We start from the raw sequence: 21,787 nt of genomic DNA, 5'->3' as shown, positions 1-21,787 counted from the left end.
ATGAAATTATGGGTTTCTAACTTTCCATATTTTAAATGGCTAAGCAACCATATAAGTTAATCTGTAATTTTCTCTCTCAAACCATGAACACAAATGACAAACCCTTTGATTCGTGCTTCCACTGCTACTACTATGTTATTCCAGTGCCCTGCCTCTCCAATCTCCTCTTAACCATGGCTCTGACTCCATCGTCCTAGCTCTCTGTTTCCATATTTTCTGGTTCATGTTTCCGTCGATTTGTGTATAGGTTCTACATTGTCTCTCCACGACGTCGTATCTTCTCCATTCTCTCTGAGAACCAAAAAAGCGAAAAACCCTAGACGTTGTTTTTATCTTTATTATCTCGCAATTGGTAAGTAGTTCTTGCTTTCAATAAAGTCATATTTTTCGATTGTTATGATGGAATGCAACAAAGAGAAATCGCATTATTCTCAACTTTGTGTTCCTATACCAGAGTATAACCCCCTGAAAAGCTTAGTAAACCAAATTATGTGTTTATAGTCTATTCTAGATTAGGATTTACTTTTTACCCTCAAACTTTCTACAAAGTTCTAGGTGGAACACACTACTTCTCATAATGAACTATGTTAGAAGTTGCATACTTGATTCTATAGAGGCACACACAGATTTTATAGTGATTGTTACTTTTGAAATTAAGGGAAGCAACCCTACCTAGACCCCAACCTTTTTTTTCACACCATTGAAAAGGAAAATTTGGTTATACATGATGTTGGCCTGCTGATTTTGTTTAATTTGGAGCAATAGTCAAATTCTTCCAATTTGACAATTCTATAACTCGTAAGTTTCAATATGGATTTGTTAAATTCATTTTGAATCTCTGTTTTATTGATCGTCCTACATCTGTGTGGTTGTTGTTTGAACTTATCAACTTTCATTCATTGTTTTTTTTGGTAACATCCACACTTACATGTCGAAGTATCATGTCGATTTTTTGCAAATAATCATGATTCATAAGTTTTCGAATAGAAAAAAATGGACCACTTCACCAAAAGTAGGAGACCACCCTTCTTAACCTCTATTATTCAATCAAATTCCATTCGAAAATGAAATTAGGCGTGATAAATATTTTGCAGGTGAATCTGTACGGCAAAAAGATGCGATTCATCTTTTAATCTTTTTTGGACTAATGCAACATAATACTTTTATTTTAAGGATGAAAGGGCAATTTGGTCAAAATCTGTTTTGGTTAACTTTCAAACATTTTATTATTATTTTTGAATACTTGGAGTTTGAATGGCTTGGTCCAACAATTAAATCTGTATTGGATCGATTTCTTCAAGAAATGATATAATGAAATTTTGATTGAAGGGTATTTATGTCAAAAATGGAAAATTAAGGAATTTTTTTTTGGAAGTCGGTATCTCTTTGATTGGATTTTCATTGGCCAAGGAGGGGGGGAAGATTTCATTACTTTTTTGGTCCTCCTGTTCTTGAATGGATTATCAATGGTAAAAGGAAAAGAAAAATAAGAAAATGAATTTTAATGGGAAGCGTAGTAGGACCATTTGGAGTTTTTTAATCATAAATCTTGAAGACTATTCTTTCTTAAAAAGCAACAGGTTTGACCCTTGGAATTTGGATGTTAAGAATTGGTTTTTTCTCTCCAACTTAACTAAATGGCAGTTTGGAAATTATCATATATGGAAGGTGTTGGAATGCAGTTATGATATTCATAAAATATGGAAATCAAAAGCATATAATTGGTTTTGATTTAGCATTTTTCCTTATAAAATTGCAATGCTTATCGGTTTTATCCCGATTTTCATAAGGTTTTTACCTTGTGAAGTGTTTTTTATTTTTATTTTTTTGCAAATGGGTAGAATCCCCATTTTCCATGGTTCAAAACGTTCTGGTTCAATTCCAAGAATTTTAGTCGTTTGGTTTTACCATTTTTTCTAAAAAAAATGCAATTGACCAGTTCAATCCCTAAACTTTTAGCTGTTTGTTTTGAAACATTTTTCTATAAAAAAATTATTCAATTCAGTTCAAATTCGACACGTTTTAATAGTTGGTTGGTTTATATATATATATATATATATATATATATATATATATATATATATATATATATTGCAATGACCACAATATACAGATTTACAAATCAAATGGTATTCTACATCTAAAATTTGGAATTTGATTTTATTAATTTGATAAATTGTTTTTAATTACAAAGCTCATTATGTTCTCCTAGGTATGCATGCGTGAGTTCTCAATAGACCTAACTCCCAACTTCTTGGAGCCAATGGCCGTGATGATGACCCACTTGTAAGTTTTAATCAATTTTCTTTTATATATTTTTTATTTATATCATTTTATTCTTTTTACCAATATAATCCATGTATGTTTTTTTATTTATAATAAAAATACATACACTTTTACTTACCCATAATGGCAACATACTTCCATTTTGACTGATAATAGCAATATGTAACCCAAATAGCAACATATTTATATTTCTTTACATTATATGATACACTTAAAAATAGAACTAGCTTATATATTTCATCAATTGAACATTTAATTTTCCCTAACGATTTAAAAATAAAATAAAATTGGGCTTTGCTTCTATATTTCTAGATGGAATTTTAGATCTTTTGATTTTTAAAACTGTAATTTTATAATCATTTTTTTTTATGGAAAACATCTATTATTTTCAAGAATAATGCTTTGGCATTTATATGTGGTTTGATTTTAAAATTTTAGTTAAGTTCTTTAGCTTATGGTGGAACAGGACAATGACATCTAAACATGGAAAGAGCATCTTAAAGCATGCATTTTTTAAATTCTTTAATTCTATCATGTTGAAAATATTTTGAATTTCTTATTAATATCCCACATTCATCTTTGCTTTTTTGTTATTCTGGGTGGGTGTGTGTTGGAGGAAAAGGTGCGATGAACAACTAATAATTAATGATGTTCTTAGTTGACTTCAAATTATTTTTAATGTGTTTTATGATATTGTTTTGTCCATTGTATTTATTTCCCAATTTTCAATGTGTATTTATTAATTGATGTGTTTTATATCTTTTTTAAGGAATGTTATTTGTTATTTATCTACAAAATTTTACTAAGTTATTAACTACAATCGTTTTTTTTTTTTTTTTTTTTTTTCTTGCATTTTATTGAAGTTTAAAATTCTCAAAAAAAAAAAAAAATAACAATAATAATTGTGTACTTTGAAAGTAGGATAGTATAATAGACACATCACTAAATGTATATTTATCCCTATGTATTGTAAGTTTTTGGAACAAATAGCATTGTACTTTAGTAAGTCAACTTTTTTTTTTTCAATCAAACATAAAAATTAATACTATTTAATGTTTTTTCGCAAATGAAAAGATAAGGGTGCACCAGGAATGAAAAAATAATGTTTGGTTATTGGTTATGGTAATCTATTTTTAACAGTTATGATGTTAAATAGCTATTGTAATGTATATTAATGAAAGTGTTTGAAACTTTTAAAGTCACTTAATTTTACTCCTTCTCATAACCTTTCCCCTTTCCATCCCAACTCTAACTATTTCCATTTTGCATTGTAAATAGATCTGGAAATGGAGCGGGTTTGGAGCGGATCAACCTTGATCCAAACCCATTAAACAATTTTCAAATGTTGATTTAAACCTGACCCGTAACTCGCATGGTTTTGAATAATTAAATTCATACCATTACCTACTAGATCACCGGATTTTCAACACTTTTACCCAACCTATTTTACAATATTGAGATTATACTATAATTATGCATTACAACACATATAACATGAATATCTAAAACCATACAACATTCATTCCAAAACAAGCTTCAATTATAGCTTAATAAATAACATTTCCAAAACAAAACAAATGTCTACTATTGAAAACATGCATGAGAAAATGACACACAATTGAAGTAAATTTCAATAACACATGATTTCAGTAAGGCACGATTTCAATAAGTCTCCCGATTTTAAGTCATAATTTTGGCACAGTAACATAAGATTGGTACCCAGTAAGGCAGCAACAAACGATTTCAATAGGTCACAATTTTAATAAGTCAATTTCAATAACACACAATTAGAGTAAAGAAGATGACATTAATCAATTATATTAAAATTTTAGAAAACAAAGTTGATTGTGGAATGTCGATTGCAAAAAACCCTTCTACGAAACGAGATATATTGAATTATTTTCTTCTTGTTCTTGGTTGTTAACTGTGACTGTAATACTAATTTCACATATTTATTTGTATTGAGAGTTGATTGAAATTCGGCCATTAGGAATTGGGAAGTGGAAATGTAATGATCAAACTCCTCGAGTCCTGTACAAAACATTGTTTTGGTGATAAATATATAACTTATAAATAATAACTTTATATTTTAAAATTTTAGACGGGGCGCTTCATAAACGGATCAGATTGATAGTGATCAATACCCGACCCTTTTTTAAAAAATGGTTAACGGGTAAACAAATCATAAAATATGATCAAAACCCATAATTTTGCACGGGTTTAGAGCAAATCAGGGTCAAAACCCGCTCCGTTGTCAGGTATACTTGTAAACTAATTATGAATTTTGCGATTCCACTTCCCAACTCAAGTGTTTTACTTTTTCCTTTTTGTCTCCCTGTCTCTTGCTTTCCAACATGTAAAATGTTTTAATCCGGTATGGCACAACATATTTACAAGGTCTAAATCTTAACCCAAAATCCGGCACGAAAATAAATGAGTTGACATGACACGACACAATACTTAAATGGATCAGATTAGGATCAAACATTCTCAACTCGTTTAAGATCTTGACATTACACGACACATTTTCCAAATCTACTTGGGCTACACGATTTCAGATAGAGCCAACAAAAGCAATCCAATCTGCCAACAAAACCCAAAATTAATTGGTTGGGTTGATATTTTCAACCCATTTAATTTAAGTGGTCAATCCACATAAAAATTGTCAACATGTTTTCAACCACAACCCATTTAGATTTAATATATCTTTAATTTTATATTTAGATACTATTATTTAACAGTTTAATTATAATTTATGTTTAAAAAACACAACAGACTTCATACATCTATATATTTTATGACCTTAGAGTGTGCTGTGATACATGTTTATTATTTTATGACTTTGATGGTTAGACATTACGCAGTTCTATTTAACGGGAGCATCACCTTTTACGTTTTAACACAAGATGATTTTTTTGTTTTTTTCAATTACAAACTAACTAAACTATTCCTAAATAACCACCTATATCTCCAACAAAACTTGAACTTATGACCTCTCATATAAAAGATTCGTTCATTACAGGGTCGATCCAAACGTATATGGGGTCCGGGGCGAAAAGAAAAAAAATGACCCCTTAAAGACAAATATAATAAAGATTCAAAAAAATATTATTTATTTTTCACTATAAACACGTTCAATTAGCAATAACAATCAAGCCAAATTGTTTATGTTTTAAGCTAGTTTGAGTTTAAACAGCTTTAGATCCTGAAAATCATTTAGGTAATATATATATATATATATTTTATATATATATACTACATAACCTATAAATTTTGGACCCCTTGAAGACGTGGGTCCTGGACAATCGCCCGGATTGCCCACCGTCAGGACCGACCCTGGACTTCATTACCGTTAGGCCATTGACCATTTCCTTTAAGACAAAATATATAGACAATGAAATTCATGGGTTTTGGCCCTTTGCACTTTAGCTTGACGTGCAAGTAGGTGCATAATGACTATGCTTAGCCATGCATTGGTCGACCAAGACTCGTCAGGCTTGATTGTCTCATCTTGTCCTGTTCAATTGTCTTCTTCTAGTATTCTATTAATGTGTATTGACTTATATCGATATATTAATTTTCGTGTAAAAGGAAAATATCTTTTAATGTTTCTGGAATAATATTTAAGAGAGCCTTTACATTTTCTTTTGGTGTATTGGGGTTGATGGCTTGCTTTGTTATTTTTATAATATATTTTAATTAATGTTTTTGGTAAATTTAAGATAATATCATAGCATTATTAAACATTATCTTACCAAAATACATTTTTAGAATGAAGCTATATATAAGATGTCATTAATTTGAATAATTTGATAAAGGTAAATCTGATGTGTGATCTGCATTCTTTCTGTGATGTGAGGTTAACGAACCCCACAAAAGGTGTAAAGCCATAAAGGTAGGCTGTCGACCTAACGTTAGCCCAAAAGAAGTCTTTAAAGGCCCGTTCTTGTTAGAAGGAAAATAATAGTGTTTGTAGTAGGATTGAATTGAAATGATTATAGTTTAAAATATACTCCAATTAGTTATGTTTGTTAACTATTGTTTTAGATCAATAAAAAGTTTATGTAGGCTTTATAAATAATTTTCTTTTGATTATTACCATTATATCCGTTACATCAAATTATATGTACTATTTTGGTTGATAAACAATTTGTCTTATATATAAGGTTAGGTTCATTTGAGACCACCTATATTTTGTGAGACTGTGAGACGTATTTTTTTTTATTTTTTTTATTTTTTTTTAATTTATTATTATTATTTTTTTATTTTTTTTAGTTAATTCATGTTCCGAAAATAATATTTAAAAAAAGAATTTTTTGATTTTTCCATTTATTTTGCATTTTAAAATTATTTTTAGAATATGTACAGTGTAATATTCTATTTAGAATATTTCACGTATTTAAAAAAAAAAAATAGAATTATTTTTATTTATTTTTTATTTTTTTTAGTTAATTCAAGTTCCGAAAATAATATTTAAAAAAAGAATTTTTAGATTTTTTCATTTATTTTGCATTTTAAAATTATTTTTTAGAATATGTCAGTGTAATATTCTATTTAGAATATTTCACGTATTTTTCAAAAACAAAACGGAATTTTTTTTATTTATTTTTATTTTTTTAATATTTTTTTTAGTTAATTCAAGTTCCGAAAATAATATTTAGAAAAAGAATTTTTGGATTTTTCCATTTATTTTGCATTTTAAAATTATTTTTAGATTTGATCTCACGGTCTCACAAAATTAGAATGGTCTCAAATGAACCTGAACCTTATATATATATATATATATATATATATATATATATATATATATATATATATATATATATATATATATATATATATATATATATAACATCATTTCATGTGTTTTTATATTGCTATAACTGAGTTTTAATCTTTATTATCAATAGTAACAAAATGATAATATCTTATATATTATTTTGTATTTTTATGTATAGTATTCATATTACAATTACAGTATAATAGAGATAACATAAAGATTGTCAACTATATTTGGTTATGAGTTGAAATATTTTTTTGTTTGTAATTTATTCTTACAATTTGTAGAGATAACGTAGCGATATGTCAACTATCTCCGTTACGAGCTGAATTAATTTTTTTGTAATTTATTATTACAGTTTGTAAAGATAACATAACAATATGTCGAAGTATTTTGGACAGCTTAAAAAAAGAATAAAATAATTCCGGTTGAATAAATAATATTGTTTGTTTGTGCTTGCTTTTGGCTTTTGATGGTTGATTTATATACATCATCAGCATATATTTCAGATTTCAATCATTTAGTTAAATCAAAGACATTAAGAAAATGATTACAATTTGTTTTGCATCTGCTTGTGATGGATGATAATAAAAACAAATATCAGTAATAATTTCATAAATGGTATATGAAATAAAAACCAATTGTTCAAGAACTTTAGATGTACAAGAAAAAACAGTTCAACAAAATATTGTTTTTTGACTTGAGTAAACATGCTATAAGGCCGGTTATAATGACCTTATAAAATAACTTCCTAAGTCCTAACACTTGACATAATTAATCGGAGTATTTCAACTTTTTTTCTTTAAGAAAATATAAAACATTATGGAATAAATTGTCTGTAATTCTATATGTGTTTGCTAGAGTAATACATTATGAGAATGAATATTATAATCTATAAGATTGTTTAGTTTCTTATTTTGAAAACAATAACATATTCTATAAACTGATAAGTTTTTTACATAACAACAGAGAAATAACAAGTAACAAATAATTAACATGTTTTTAATAATAAGTGTTAATTCAAAAATCTGAGGGATGTACGATATATCAAACCATAAACAAAAATATAACGAAAATTTGATTGAAAATCAGGACATAAAATCTCCATATAAACTCACAAAATTTTTATGAGTGGTGTTGCTTTCATATGCTTGTGCTTTGTGATAAGAATTGTTTTATTGTAAATACTATAATTAAAAATCACAACGCAATTCCAATAATATGTAGTCGTAGATTATAACTATAACTTTTGAAAAATCTCAACCATCCGAACTCGTTTAAATCTCATTAAGTATTTTAAATAACACATGTTACATCACGCGAACATTAGTTTCTTCATGCACTTATTTATATTTGGTGCTTATTCTTTTTATTTCCAACTTTAAATAAAGTTATATTATTCCTAAGTTGAGATGTATCAAATAAATGATTTAAAAATCGATTGTTGTTCTTTTTATGTCATAATGATAGTTAAATATAATGGAATTTCGATTATAAAAAATAAACTGTAGTCTATAGCTCAATTTTTTTTTTTCTATAGCCTTTTGATCATCAAGTTATCGAATAAGTAAAAGCATGGGCCATAATTTATCAAAATAATTTATCGTACCTTTTGCGTAAAACATTGATTTTAAGATTTGGCATATAACCTAGTTTTTTATTCAAGTTTTTAATATTTTCAAACATGTCTTTATTCCATATAATATAATACAACAAACACTTATCTCCAATACTAACAATTTCAAAACTTACCAAGCTCTACATCCCTTTTGGCTTCATCAATAAAAGTTTCAAATCTTCTAAATACCCTTCAAATAATATTTATTAGATAACATTTCACAATTATTCACAAATGGTTTCCAAAATATATCGCTTTCAGGAAATTAGCGATAACGATATGCCAGTGGTCCTTATGGTTGCAAAAATTTGTTTGGTTGATCCTTTTGGTCATCTCCCTTGATAATTGATCGTTAAGTATATATAAAATACATGTTTACCCTTCTTTTTATTTTTCATATTTGGTCCAAGGGTATATCTATCAAGTTAAAAAGTAATACTTTAAAAGTTAGATTTAACGTATGAAGGACCACATTGTCTAGAAAGTGATCCTTTTGGCCATCTTCCTTGATAATTGATCGTTAAGTATATGTAAAATAGTTTGAGAGACACAAATATTTTTTTGTAATTCATACAACATTCGTCTAAAATAGTTTGAGAGACACAACAATAATTGACTTTCGTATTCGAAGGAAGTCATCAACCATCGGCAAACATGGCATTGATATATGTATAATTGTAACTCAAAACAATTCATTCTCATAAAACATAAATATATGGATAGAGTACATTTTGCATTTCTTTTATAACCCTAATACTAAAAAAAAAACTATCAATAGAGTACATTTTGGAATCATTTGTAACTCTAATACCAGAGTAAAGAAATTATATCTAAATAATAACTATTCTAATCTAAACAACATGATAAATTTAATTGTTAAAATCAATTGACAACTTAGCCGATAGTTTTTCATTTTGAATGCAAGTCTATCATTAGATAGTTTTTCATTTTGAATGCAAGTCTATCATTAGATAACATTTTAAGGCTGAGGGGAGTGATATAGAGGTCACCGAATTCCATCTCAGTCAAATATTGTCTACATGATCCAAAACTTATGCTAAAAGGAGAAAGAGTCAGCATACGAATGATGAACAACACGTATTTTCTTGCTTTGCCATGGAGCTAGAGCTCGACATGTCCATGCCAACAAGGATGCCAAACTTCTTAACACCTTGGAGCTTAGTGAACAATGGATGATAATTCCTATTTCCTTAGGACATAGACCTACGTATGTACCATTGTCCACCAAAGTTTTTCATGCCTATTGCTTCGATATACTTAGGGTTTGTGAAAAGAATTGTTAGATTGTAAATTCTATAATTCCAATAACAATAATTCCAATAATATGTAGACTACCACTACTTTCGAAAAATTTCAACCGACCGAACACGTTTAAATTTCATCAAGCATTTTTAAATAACATTAATTTTTTCATGCATTTAATTATATTAGGTACTTATTCCTTTTCTTTTAACTTTAAATAAAGTTATATTATTCCTAAGTTGAAATATATCAAAAAAATATACTATAGCCCAGAATTTTTTCTATAGCCTTTCGATCATCAAAGAATCGAATAGGTAAAAAAGCACGGGCTAGAATTTTAACAAAATAATTTATTATTCCTTTTGCCTACAAACATTGTTTATGAGATTTGGCATATAAACTAGTTTTTTATTCAATTTTTCAATATTTCAAACATGTCTTTATTCAATATATATACAATATCACCTGATTAAACAATTGCTGATAATTTTATTATGAAGCAATAATTGACTTGTCATGGGTGATATTTGCCTGACTTTCGAAAGAATAAAAATATTTAATTTCTAATTAAAAATTAACCAAAGTTAAGTTATAGTATTAATCTGAGATTAGGAAACAAGAAAAATAAAAATCGTACTAATTTAGATTTGTTTTATAATTTAATATTAAAGATGCGATTTGTTTGTTATAAAAAATGCTAAAATTCTGAATCTAAAACAACTCATCTTATGCTTTGCGTCGGCATTCAGTCAGACCAACGACAAAACAGCAGGAAGCGTCATATCTCCGTTCTCCACCCGATCATTTTTCATCCAACGTTCATCAACCTTTTGACTACCTTTTGCATGCTTGCCACGTAGTCAAATGATGTGATTCCCCCAAAAAAAACACACACTATTCCCCTTCCCCCCTTTCTTACCTGAAATTCGCTGATATGGAACTCCGGCTTCTCACCTCCTCCACACCCAAAACTTCTCTATATGGTCTCTGATTCGCGACTTTCAAACTTCAATTCGAAGATCTTTACTTGCTTCACCACTGGATCTTGCTATTTATCTCCGATTTTCTTAGGGTTGATGCAAAACCTATCTGGGATTTGATTCGATTCGATTCAGTTCAGCAGGTGAGCTCTTCCGTGCATATTTTTTTTTGTGAATTTGAATCTCCATTGAGTTTTACATCAATTGGATTTTATTTGTTCTTGTTCGTAAGCGTTTTGCTGATTCGTTAGTTTAAAATCTGTAAAACGCACACATGATTGACGGTTTAAGCGGAATAATTTTGAGTAACGTCATCGGAGATTAATTAGGATGTTATAATTTCGCACCTGGATTTTTAGATTGTTATTTGCTACATATTTCTGTGGATTTAGATTGGATGCTTGAGGATGAATGTAAAACGAGTATAGTTTTTTAGTTGGAATCCGATGTTAATTGAACTACCTGGCTTGAAGTCTTCAGGTAGTATGGGAGGCCATCTTACGGTCAAAGTCAATTGCTTAGATATATTCAATAGCAGTCACAGTGTTCAATGCATATGAATGGAAAGTGGTTTGATTTCCCTAGTTATTTTAGAATAATATTTTAAACACGAATGGATAGAGATCACTCAGATTTTTTCAATTGTATATTCTTTTTGTATCTAGTAGTTAATTACTCCAGGATATAATACAATATCTATTTGTTTCATCCAAAGTTTCAATCACTGCTTCTTATGGTCAGTCGATTCTTACAATGTCTGCTTTTACTATTCAAACACAATCTCCCATGTTGTAAGTTGAGTTCTTTAGATCTGTATCAAAACATATCTTACTTTTAGTTTTAGATTTTTATATATCTTCATTATTATAATCATATCATGACCTGATGGTTTTCAGGATGAGTCAGGAGATAAAGTTACATGGAGATGTTTACTTTGGTAATGTCAAGGGTAAACTCCCCCATGGCATGGGTAGCTACACATGGTCAGATGGCACAGTTTATGATGGGAATTGGGAAGATGGAAAGATGTGTGGTAGAGGTCGAATCTCATGGTCATCTGGAACAAGTTATGAGGGTGATTTTTCTGGTGGATATCTCCATGGTTTTGGCAAATTAACAACTCCTGATGGATCTGTATACAAAGGGTCATGGAGATTGAACATTCAAAATGGTGTTGGAAGAAAGGAGTATAGTAATTCCGATGTTTATGATGGTTGTTGGAAAGATGGAGTTCATGAAGGAAGTGGAAAGTACGCTTGGGGGAATGGAAACACGTATATAGGGAACTGGAAATCTGGTAAAATGTTTGGTAGAGGGGTAATGAAATGGGTAAATGGTGACCTTTTTGATGGATCTTGGTTAAACGGGTATAGACATGGGTCGGGTGTTTATAGGTTTTCAGATGGTAGTTACTATTTTGGGACATGGACAAAAGGGCTTAAAGATGGTCAAGGCACATTTTATCCTGCAGGAAGTAAATGCTCATCTTTTAGAAAGAAAGCTCATTCTCAAAGATTCAGGGATCCAGAACGTAATGTTACTCGAACTTATTCTGAAAAAATTACTTTTAGTAGTTTTTTTAGAGAGTCGGGTCGTATAACAAGCAGGAGAATCCCGCCGGATGACGATTATACCCTTGGGGATTCCACTAGAGAGTTTTCTACTTCTGAGAGAACAGAAATGTTTTCTCATATCTCAGATGAAGGTGAAAGTGAAGTAGATGATGATAGTACTGTGGCATGGGAAAGGGAGTACATGCAAGGCGTTTTAATGAAAGAACGTGTTAAGAATCATTCAGGGGCGTTATCGTCCAAAAGCAAACAAAATAAACGTATCACAAACGAATCGAAACAGAAATCATGTGTGGATATTTTTGAAGGTCATAAAAGCTACTGTTTGATGCTCAATCTTCAACTAGGCATCAGGTAAATAAACCATACCTGAACACCTCATTTTTTTTTTTTAATATCTTTCAAGATTGTGGTTTTTGTTTACTAATTATTTTTATTACCACAACACAACTCATGTGTTGTATCATTTGAAGTTCACAGGTACACAGTTGGCAAGATTACACCAGTTCCTATGCGTGAAGTGAGGTCTTCAGACTTTGGGGAACGTGCTAGAATAAGGATGTATTTCCCAAGAAAAGGCTCACAATTTACACCTCCACACTACTCTGTTGACTTTCATTGGAAAGACTACTGTCCCATGGTCTTCAGGTATCTGTTTGTATGCAAATATAGCACAAAAATGTAAAGGGTAGATTTGTAATTTTATGGTAGATTGTGATGGGTGTTTCTCTTCAGGAATTTGAGAGAGATGTTTAAGTTAGACGCTGCAGAGTATATGATGTCAATCTGTGGGGATGATGGATTGAGAGAGCTTTCTTCTCCAGGGAAAAGTGGCAGCTTATTTTATCTCTCTCATGATGACAGATTTGTAATCAAGACTCTAAGAAGATCTGAGCTCAAGGTTTCATATTATTTTTACAAGTATAATCTAATTATTGAGTTAAAGTTGCAGAGAATTAAATATGATATTATTTGTGTAGGTTCTGTTGAAGATGCTTCCTAGCTATTATGATCATGTTAAAAAGTATGACAACACTTTGATCACCAAGTTTTTTGGACTCCACGAGATAACACTAAGAGGTGGCAAGAAGGTATATTTTGTTTTCCGATTCATGTGTAGTTTATTTATTTTAGTTTAATGTGATTTACAAATTTTATTTTGTTTTAGGTGCGGTTTATAGTGATGGGAAATATGTTCAAAACAGAATTACGGATACACAGGAGGTATGATCTGAAGGGTTCATATCAAGGAAGATTTACATGTAAGGATCATATAGACGAAGGCACCACATTAAAAGACCTTGATCTTGCATATGAATTTCATATGGACAGGACATTGCGTGAGGCCCTTTTCGAGTAAGTCTATTATATTATATTTTATTATAATAAGTTGAAATAAATTATGATTTTAAACACAAGTATGATATTTTGCAGGCAAATCCAGCTAGACTGTTCGTTTTTAGAATCTCAGCAGATTATTGATTATAGTCTTCTACTTGGATTGCATTTTAGAGCTCCTGAGCATTTGAAGGCTCTATTGGAAGCACCAGATGCAGAGCATGGGTCTTCTTCATCTCTTGAATTCGATGATGGTAAATATCAATGTCAATTGTCTGTTCCTATTATCTTATATTTGTTGAAATTGAAAATTTAGGAACAATTTTTAATTTAGGTTCAAAATCGGGTGAGCTGTCAATCCCTCCAACGGGTCTTCTCCTAGTGACACATGAACCCAGTTCAGTGAACACTGCACCTGGTCCTCACATAAGAGGAAACACCTTAAGAGCATTTTCTGTAGGCGACAAAGAAGTCGATCTCCTTCTTCCAGGAACTGGAAGGTATTTAATACTATTTACATATAATCAAATTTCAATCGGATTTCTTTCTTTTCTTTATTTAAATTAATAATTACCTATTTATTATGTATCCAGATTACGAGTGCAATTAGGGGTAAACATGCCAGCTCAGGCAAACCGGAAAGTTTCACAAGAGGTTTCTGGTTCAACAGAGGTGGAGCTTTTTGAGGTATATGATGTTGTTCTATATCTTGGAATAATTGATATTCTACAAGATTATAACATGAGAAAGAAAATAGAGCAAGCCTGTAAATCCGTACGATATGATCCCAATTCAATATCTGTTGCTGATCCCAAATTTTACTCCAAACGTTTCATCAATTTTCTTCACAAGGTTTTTCCTGTTGATCCCTGAAACTCCATCAAGATTCTTTTATTATACCTATACCCCCCCAAGTATATAGTTTTTCCTTTTAATTAATATTATCCTTTTTCTTGTAACTTTTTATGTATCATATTCTCTCTCTTTTTTTTTTTTTTTTTTTTTTTTTTGTGTTTTATTATTATGTAATAAACTAATTCAAGCCTATCTTGTTTCAATGCTACGCGGAAAAAAAATAGCTTTATAGGGTAGGGTGATGCAATAACTTTATAAAGTCTTGTTGCCAGTAAAAGGTCTTTATGGTCTTCCTTTTCTGTAAAAGTTATCAATCATCTTCTGGACAGCTACCTCCATTATTTTGCCTTTGAAAATTGAGGTGTCATCATTGTATCATAATTAAAAACTGCAACACATCAAAGGGTGCCCACATCAAATACTTGGAAGAGATTGTTAATTATGCCACCGTTTAAAATTTTGACGGTTTATTTTCATTAAAACATATGATTATAAGTTAAGGAAGTTCTTGAAGGATTTATGTATCAACTTACAACAGATTTCAAACAGATGAATAAAAACTCTTGTGTTATGTTGAGTTATCATTTATGATGTTAGATGGAGAAGTATGTGATGGATGCACACGCAAGACTTTTTATAGAAATATCTTGCTTCAGTTAAAAACTGCACAAATGTTTTTTTTTTTGTGTCAATACTACTTATAAAAGTAGGACAAGTACATAAAACAATTTTTTAGGGTTGCTGTAGTACCCCCAATGCCCCATCTGGCTCCGCTACTGTTCTCGGGGATGCTTTAGACCACATAAAGCCTTTTGTACCTTGTAGACTTTATCTTCGTCACCTTAAAAACATATCCGTCTGGTTGCTCCAGGTATATTGTTTCTTTCAAGATTTAAAGCAAGAACGCACTCTTTACGTCTATTTGAAAGATTATCCAGTTGTTTTGTGCGACAAGTGCTATAGTAACTTCTGAAATATGTCTCATCATGCTATAGGTGTAAACACTTCATCATAATCGTTGTCATACTTTTATGAGTAAACTCTCACAACTAGTCTCACTGTGTATTTGTCAACCTTTCCCTTTTCATTTAGCTTAGTTTTATAAACTCATTTAACTCTAATATTTCTCATTCAAGTTGGTTTTTTTTTGAACCGGTAAATGATATTAAAAATTATAAGGTCACACCTTATGATCTGATGAGTCAAACACATGATATGCTGATCTATGAGCGTCATCATCTTCAAGTCATCGGTGCCAGCATCTCAAGTTCAATAGCGTCAACTTTAGTATAGTTGTCTGATTGTAATCTTTTGTATATTATGCAATTATTATAGATAAATATAGAATAAGTATCAGATTCGTAATCTTGGTGATAAGGATCTGATCATTAGTATACATTAGACACAATCTCTTCAATCAAGAGATATACGTGTATAGATTAGTTTATATACAACATTAGGGCAAACCCTAATGTAGTAGTCGTAGATTAGTGATCATGGTTTTGCGTCAATCGTCTTTGTGACAAACACGTCTTCTTGGTGAAGACAAAACCTCTTTTCTTGGTGAAAGGAAAAATTGGAGAACTTTTGTGTTATTTACTTTCTGTTGATTATTTTGCTTAGATTAGTTTTTCTTTTCTTGTTCATACTTGAAGTATCTGATCAAATACAAACCTTCAAAAATAAAAGACAAACCAAGCAAGGAACTAGACAGGCACAAAACAATTACGAAATAAATTTTTTTTAATCATCTTATTTACAAGAAAATAGACAAATACTCCAATCTATCCATTTAAATGGACAACTCAATCTCCTATATTTGATCAAATTAAACACCATTGATTTGATACAGTCTGCCACCTTTGTTGGGTTGGTGATATAGTGTTTGTACAACCTTTCATTTTGGGCCTTCCATATGCACCATAATGATCCGTAACAGATATTCGTTAGTATATCCTTCTCTTTCTGTAGTTTTCCTATCTGGTAACATAATTAATAAGTTCCCCATAGAGTCTAGTTGAAGAAATGGAAACCGACACCACCCGAATACCCACTCCCAAACAGTGGTTGCGAATGGACATTTTAACAAAATATGATCAGTTTCTTCTTCCTCTGCCAAACAATACTTGCACAAGTTGGAACCAATGTTAACACCCCGCTTTGATAAAACAATAGCCAAAGGTAGTCGATTAAGATTTGCTATCCACACAAAGCATAACACTTTGATATGTATATCATTATTCCAGTCGACTAGTACATCCCCATATGACAATGATAGTTTATTAATTAGTCTCCTGAGTACATCAACTTCAAAAATACCATCTTTTTCTATAGCACAAGTCCATGTATCTGGTCTAGAATTTAGGTAGAATGATCCAATCATTGAGGCTAACACATTTATCTCCCCATTTAAATAAAACGACATCAGTAGTGTACTCCATGCCCATGAATTACCACCAGATTGTATTCGATCAAAAACAAAACATCTTTAATCTCTCCAGTTTATATAAATTAGGGAACTCGAATTTGAGAGAGCAATCTCTGATCCATGAGTCTAACCAAAACAACACATTTCCATTATTGTTTGTTATCTTTTTACTACATCAGACATGTTAAATATCAAACTTTGCCAGATCTTTTGCAATAACTGCAATATTATGCCAAACTCCAACACTCGTTTTCTATGACAGATAGTGATCATGTTTATGTATCCCAATCACCACACAACACCACATTGAGGAATTTTCAGTTCTCAGACGCCACCACCACTTCACCACGAGAGAAATTTTGAGAGCTCTAAGTGAGGTAACTCCAAGTCCCCAAGTTCTTTGGGGGCAACCACTCTTTCCCATGTCGATCACACCTATAGGAGCAACGAACAATGAAAAAAATAGTTAGGATGACTACTCTTTCCCATAACACTTTGTATTAATGTTATCCTCCCCCTGAATGCCAATGTCTTCGATTTCCATAACGAGAGTCTGGATTGAAATTTATCAATAATCAACTTCCAATTCTTTTTTAGATTCATATTTGCCCCAACAGGTACCCCGAGATAATTAAACGGAAGAGAAGATGACTCACAACCAAGAGGGGCAGCCCACCTAGTTATTTCTTGCAGCGTAGCACCAATACCACACACTCTTGATTTGTAGAATTTAACTTTAAGTCCCAAGGATACATAGACACATCTAAGGATTCTAGATTTTTTTTAAATGTTTTCCTTTGACCATTAACAGATAAATAGTGCATTATTGGCATAAAATAAATGAAAAATCAAACATTTTTCATGAGGAATCGATAAACCTTTAAAGATTCTCTTTTAACACATCGTCTTCATTACAACGTTTACGACCTCCATTGCAGTTATAAAAAGAAAAGGTGAAAGTGGGTCACCTTGCCTAACACTTTTTGTAATAGAGAATTCCTTGGTTGGGGACCCATTAACAAGTATTGATGCTCTTTATGAGTCAAGACATCCTCTGATCCAAATTCTCCATTTCTCACCGTATCCCATTTGAACTAGGATCAAATCAAGATATTCCCAATTGATAGAGTCAAACGCCTTATCGAAATCCACTTTGAAGAGTACACCTTTCTCTTCGCTCTTTTCGCCCAAGAACAAATTTCATTAAAAATTAGTGATGGAGTCAAGACATCCTCTGATTCACATTCTCCCCTTCACGGGCCTCGTTTACGAGTCTCATCCAAGCTAGATAACAATAACGATCGCGACTCAAACCAAATAAAAGAAGTAGTACCTTCATAGTATTACGACCCTTTCCTGTAACGGTCAACTCATCCTAACGGATACTACAGCCAACCTATAGTATTGCCATACTTCCACAATAGCCATTGGCCTAGCCTATGGTCTTGCGGACCATCTATAATGTCGATCCAAAATCAATCATGTGCTGAAACCTCATACTGCTATACCCCAATCAGGTGTTCGGGTCGTGCTTCGAACCCCAAAGCCTTCATCAGATAAGAATATGCAGAGACATTCCAACATAACCATTAACCTGAACCTAGTTCCGAACCCATCATGTGTCATTACTGATGCTTCACACCCTTGGACAAGATAACATAAACCTTCCGCATCTGCTTCCCTGATTACAACCGAACAATGGACATTATTCTAAGCCTAAATTCCGACTCATGCCACCACCATAATTGACTCTTCCAACCTCATTAATCCAAATGACTCTCCTTTACTTGGATTCAACTGCACTCTGCCAATCTCATAACCATTGGATTTCCAAACCATCTTCCCAACCTCATTACTCCATAATTATCATCATAGGCTTATAAGAATCAAGATCCCAAAACAAAAAATCCAGGGTACACCCACCCTAGAACCAGGTTAAACACTTTGCTGCTCTTGATGAATGTTTGTTGCATCCCTAACACCTTATCCTGATATAATTCCAAATCTGTGAACAACCTCAACTGATGAAAAAGAATAAATAGATCTAATATCAGAACGAATAGATAACTAATCCATCAATTCACTACTACTGAGCAAAACTCATGTGAACATGCATCAACTACATCATGAATGTATGAATCTGACAAAAACTATCCTTACAACCACTATTTTACTAGTCCTTCATTGCCTCGCAACCATGAATGATACCTACGAATCCCACATTCAAATCCAATATGCTCACACTACAACTTCCTCAGACTCTTTGCTAAAACCATCAACATAAATCTGGATGCTGATCCTCCAAGAAGAACACTTAGTCTTCCTCCATTTAAGGATTACTCTATCATTGGCTGATTTCTCCCATTTCGATGCCTAAAACCGACTCATCTAAATATCCTCTGAGCACATCTCTCGATATATAAAATGGCATATGACAACTCTTTGAAATATAACAACTAGAAAATCATAAAGAAATTATGATCCTTAAGTGGAGACTTAATTACACCAAACATGTCGTCTCAAACACAATCACATGATCATAAGCATTGATAAATAAATAAATCATGAAGGAAGTAAATACGATACATACCTGCAACAATATCTGATGGAACTCGGGTCTCCTTGACATATATTTGAAAAGATTGACTCCTCACAACTGGAGCCTCCACTCTGCCCTCACGACCATTAGTAATCCTCAATGTGGATGGAGCAAGTGCCCTCACTGATCCACTCATCAACCTCAAACAATTGTCCTTATGGCCCACTTGGTTGCAATGAAAACAAATCAGACTTGAACCCCTAGGACAATCCCTGATAAAATGACCAACCTAGCCACAACCGAAGCAACCTCTCCCTTTCTTCCGATAGCTCCCCTTGTGGGTCCTCCCATACTTGGTACAATGGCCCCAACCCTACTGGCATCTTGATCACAAATCCTGTGTCTTGGTCCTCTTCGCCTGAGCCAGTACGGTCTGAATATGCTCTGGCCCGCACTTCATCCAAAGTCTTGCAGCTCAAAAGGCTCACAAACTCACAGATATCATCCCACAACATATCATGGTACCTTATCTTCTTCATCTCCTCATCTGTTGCATACTATAGAACTAGTAAATCCCTCTCCTTGAACTTGCAGTGATCTCCACCACAGTCTCTGTTGTCTAGCAAAGGTCCTGAAACTCCCTTACTAACTGCTTCACCTTAATGGCGGGTTCAAACTCCGCCCTAAACCTCGTCACAAATTCATCCAAAGTCATGGCTGCTGATGTCACACCCCCAAACCAGAACGACGGAAACGTTCGGGGGCGGAGGACGTCATATTTAGTATCATAACAGTTCATAGAAGGGAAAGTACACACCACCATATATATTAAAGTTTCCAAGATGTTTACATAGTTGTATTCATTACATGTTCAAAAGATAAATACATAAACATCATTCAAAAGAAGGCATCGTGCTGCCAAAAGAAAAAAAATATGGAAAAATTTATAAGTTTTGGCAGTTCAGAGTTGAATGATATTGAGTTAACTTCTAATAGTTCTAAGAAGTTGGGTTTGACTGACACAATGTTTTGAGCTTGAAAGTAAAGTTTGAATAGATGTACCAATGAATCGAACGAATTGCGCATGATTAACAACAACAAGAAACGGGGTATACCCTTATATATATTAAACATATAGTTGTGTTACAGCGGGGTCTAGACAAAAGTTCTTGGCCTTTCTAAAGGCCTCCGATTACAGAACAATTTAAAGAAAATAATACTTTTATCCGAAGTCCTAATTTATAACAAAATTTTGAGAGTCGGCAAGTACTACTTGCGGTGCGCTTTGCGTTTGGAGCTCGACTCCGTGTTGGACTGCTTCAATTCCATGAGGCGTCTATCAAACGCAGCTTGTTGTTCTCTTAATTCTGCGAAGGCCGCATTTGCTTGTGCTTGAAATGCTTCGGCGCGAATGTGGATGTCGTTCTGCAACAACTCTAGGCGGTTGATATCGTCCGTGTGGATTTGTACTTCCACATTGACCTCTCGGATTCGGTTGGCTTGCACTCCGGATTGATAGCACTGGTTGGCGAGTTTGCCAACCATGATCGGAAGTGCGCGGTCAACTGATCCCCCGCCTCTCACATCATAGAAGTCTCGGCACATGCCGTAAGGAGGGCGTAAGCTTTGTTGTTGGCTCCAATGATGGAGGTGACTTCCCCACACTGGAGTGGGTCCTTGGAAATTCCTCACGTGGACGGGAGATTGTGGGATTGGTGGATTTATAATTTCTGGCTCCGAATCTGTGCCAGAGTCATCCCCTCCCTCCAACTCTATAGGCTCTTCGTCTTCTTCAGGATCTTCTTCGATCCACCCTCCATTACCTTGGTTGGGGTAGTAGGGGTCATTGGGGTGATGGAATCCCGCCATTTAGACTGTACGAGAATAGAGTTAAAAGTTTACTATAAGCTAGAGCACATGAAACTTACCCTTAAGTTTAATGGTTGACGGCACTTGAATACTCCCTCAATATTCTTTAGCGATATGCTTTTGGTAAGTTTTAAATTTATTGTCCATTACAGACACTCCTTGGCATACGTTAGTCGGCTCTTGGACAAATATAGTTGATCAGACTATATTCTTCCCAGTTCCGATTACATGTCCCAAGGTGTACCTGTGCTGCACAACTT

The 21,787-nt window shown here is 32.5% G+C and overlaps 1 protein-coding gene and 1 long non-coding RNA gene across 3 annotated transcripts; both read left to right on the top strand.

The window, feature by feature from the left end:
• Positions 1-46: 46 nt before the first annotated feature.
• LOC144997590 (uncharacterized) lies at positions 47-3,048 on the top strand. Its single transcript, XR_013659857.1, has 3 exons — positions 47-352; positions 2,213-2,286; positions 2,753-3,048. It is a non-coding gene; the product is annotated as an uncharacterized LOC144997590 (long non-coding RNA).
• Positions 3,049-10,696: 7,648 nt separating this feature from the next.
• Positions 10,697-14,997, top strand: LOC145047554 (phosphatidylinositol 4-phosphate 5-kinase 8-like). Of its 2 annotated transcripts, XM_078995849.1 has the most exons (9): positions 10,697-11,070; positions 11,824-12,852; positions 12,979-13,146; positions 13,234-13,399; positions 13,479-13,589; positions 13,667-13,854; positions 13,933-14,090; positions 14,171-14,336; positions 14,430-14,997. In XM_078995849.1, exons 2-9 carry the CDS (start codon positions 11,825-11,827, stop codon positions 14,707-14,709), a joined length of 2,265 nt encoding a protein of 754 aa, XP_078851975.1. In that variant the 5' UTR covers positions 10,697-11,070; position 11,824; the 3' UTR covers positions 14,710-14,997. The 2 variants fall into 2 exon arrangements, with proteins under 2 accessions (XP_078851975.1, XP_078851974.1); XM_078995848.1 differs by lacking the exon at positions 10,697-11,070 and having other exon boundaries at positions 11,813-12,852.
• The last annotated feature ends 6,790 nt before the right edge of the window (positions 14,998-21,787 follow it).

This window comes from Lactuca saligna, chromosome 5, assembly GCF_052625555.1.
Source record: "Lactuca saligna cultivar CGN05327 chromosome 5, ASM5262555v1, whole genome shotgun sequence".
In the NCBI taxonomy this organism is placed as follows: Eukaryota; Viridiplantae; Streptophyta; class Magnoliopsida; order Asterales; family Asteraceae; genus Lactuca; species Lactuca saligna.
This window is presented reverse-complemented; position numbering and strand designations above follow the sequence as displayed.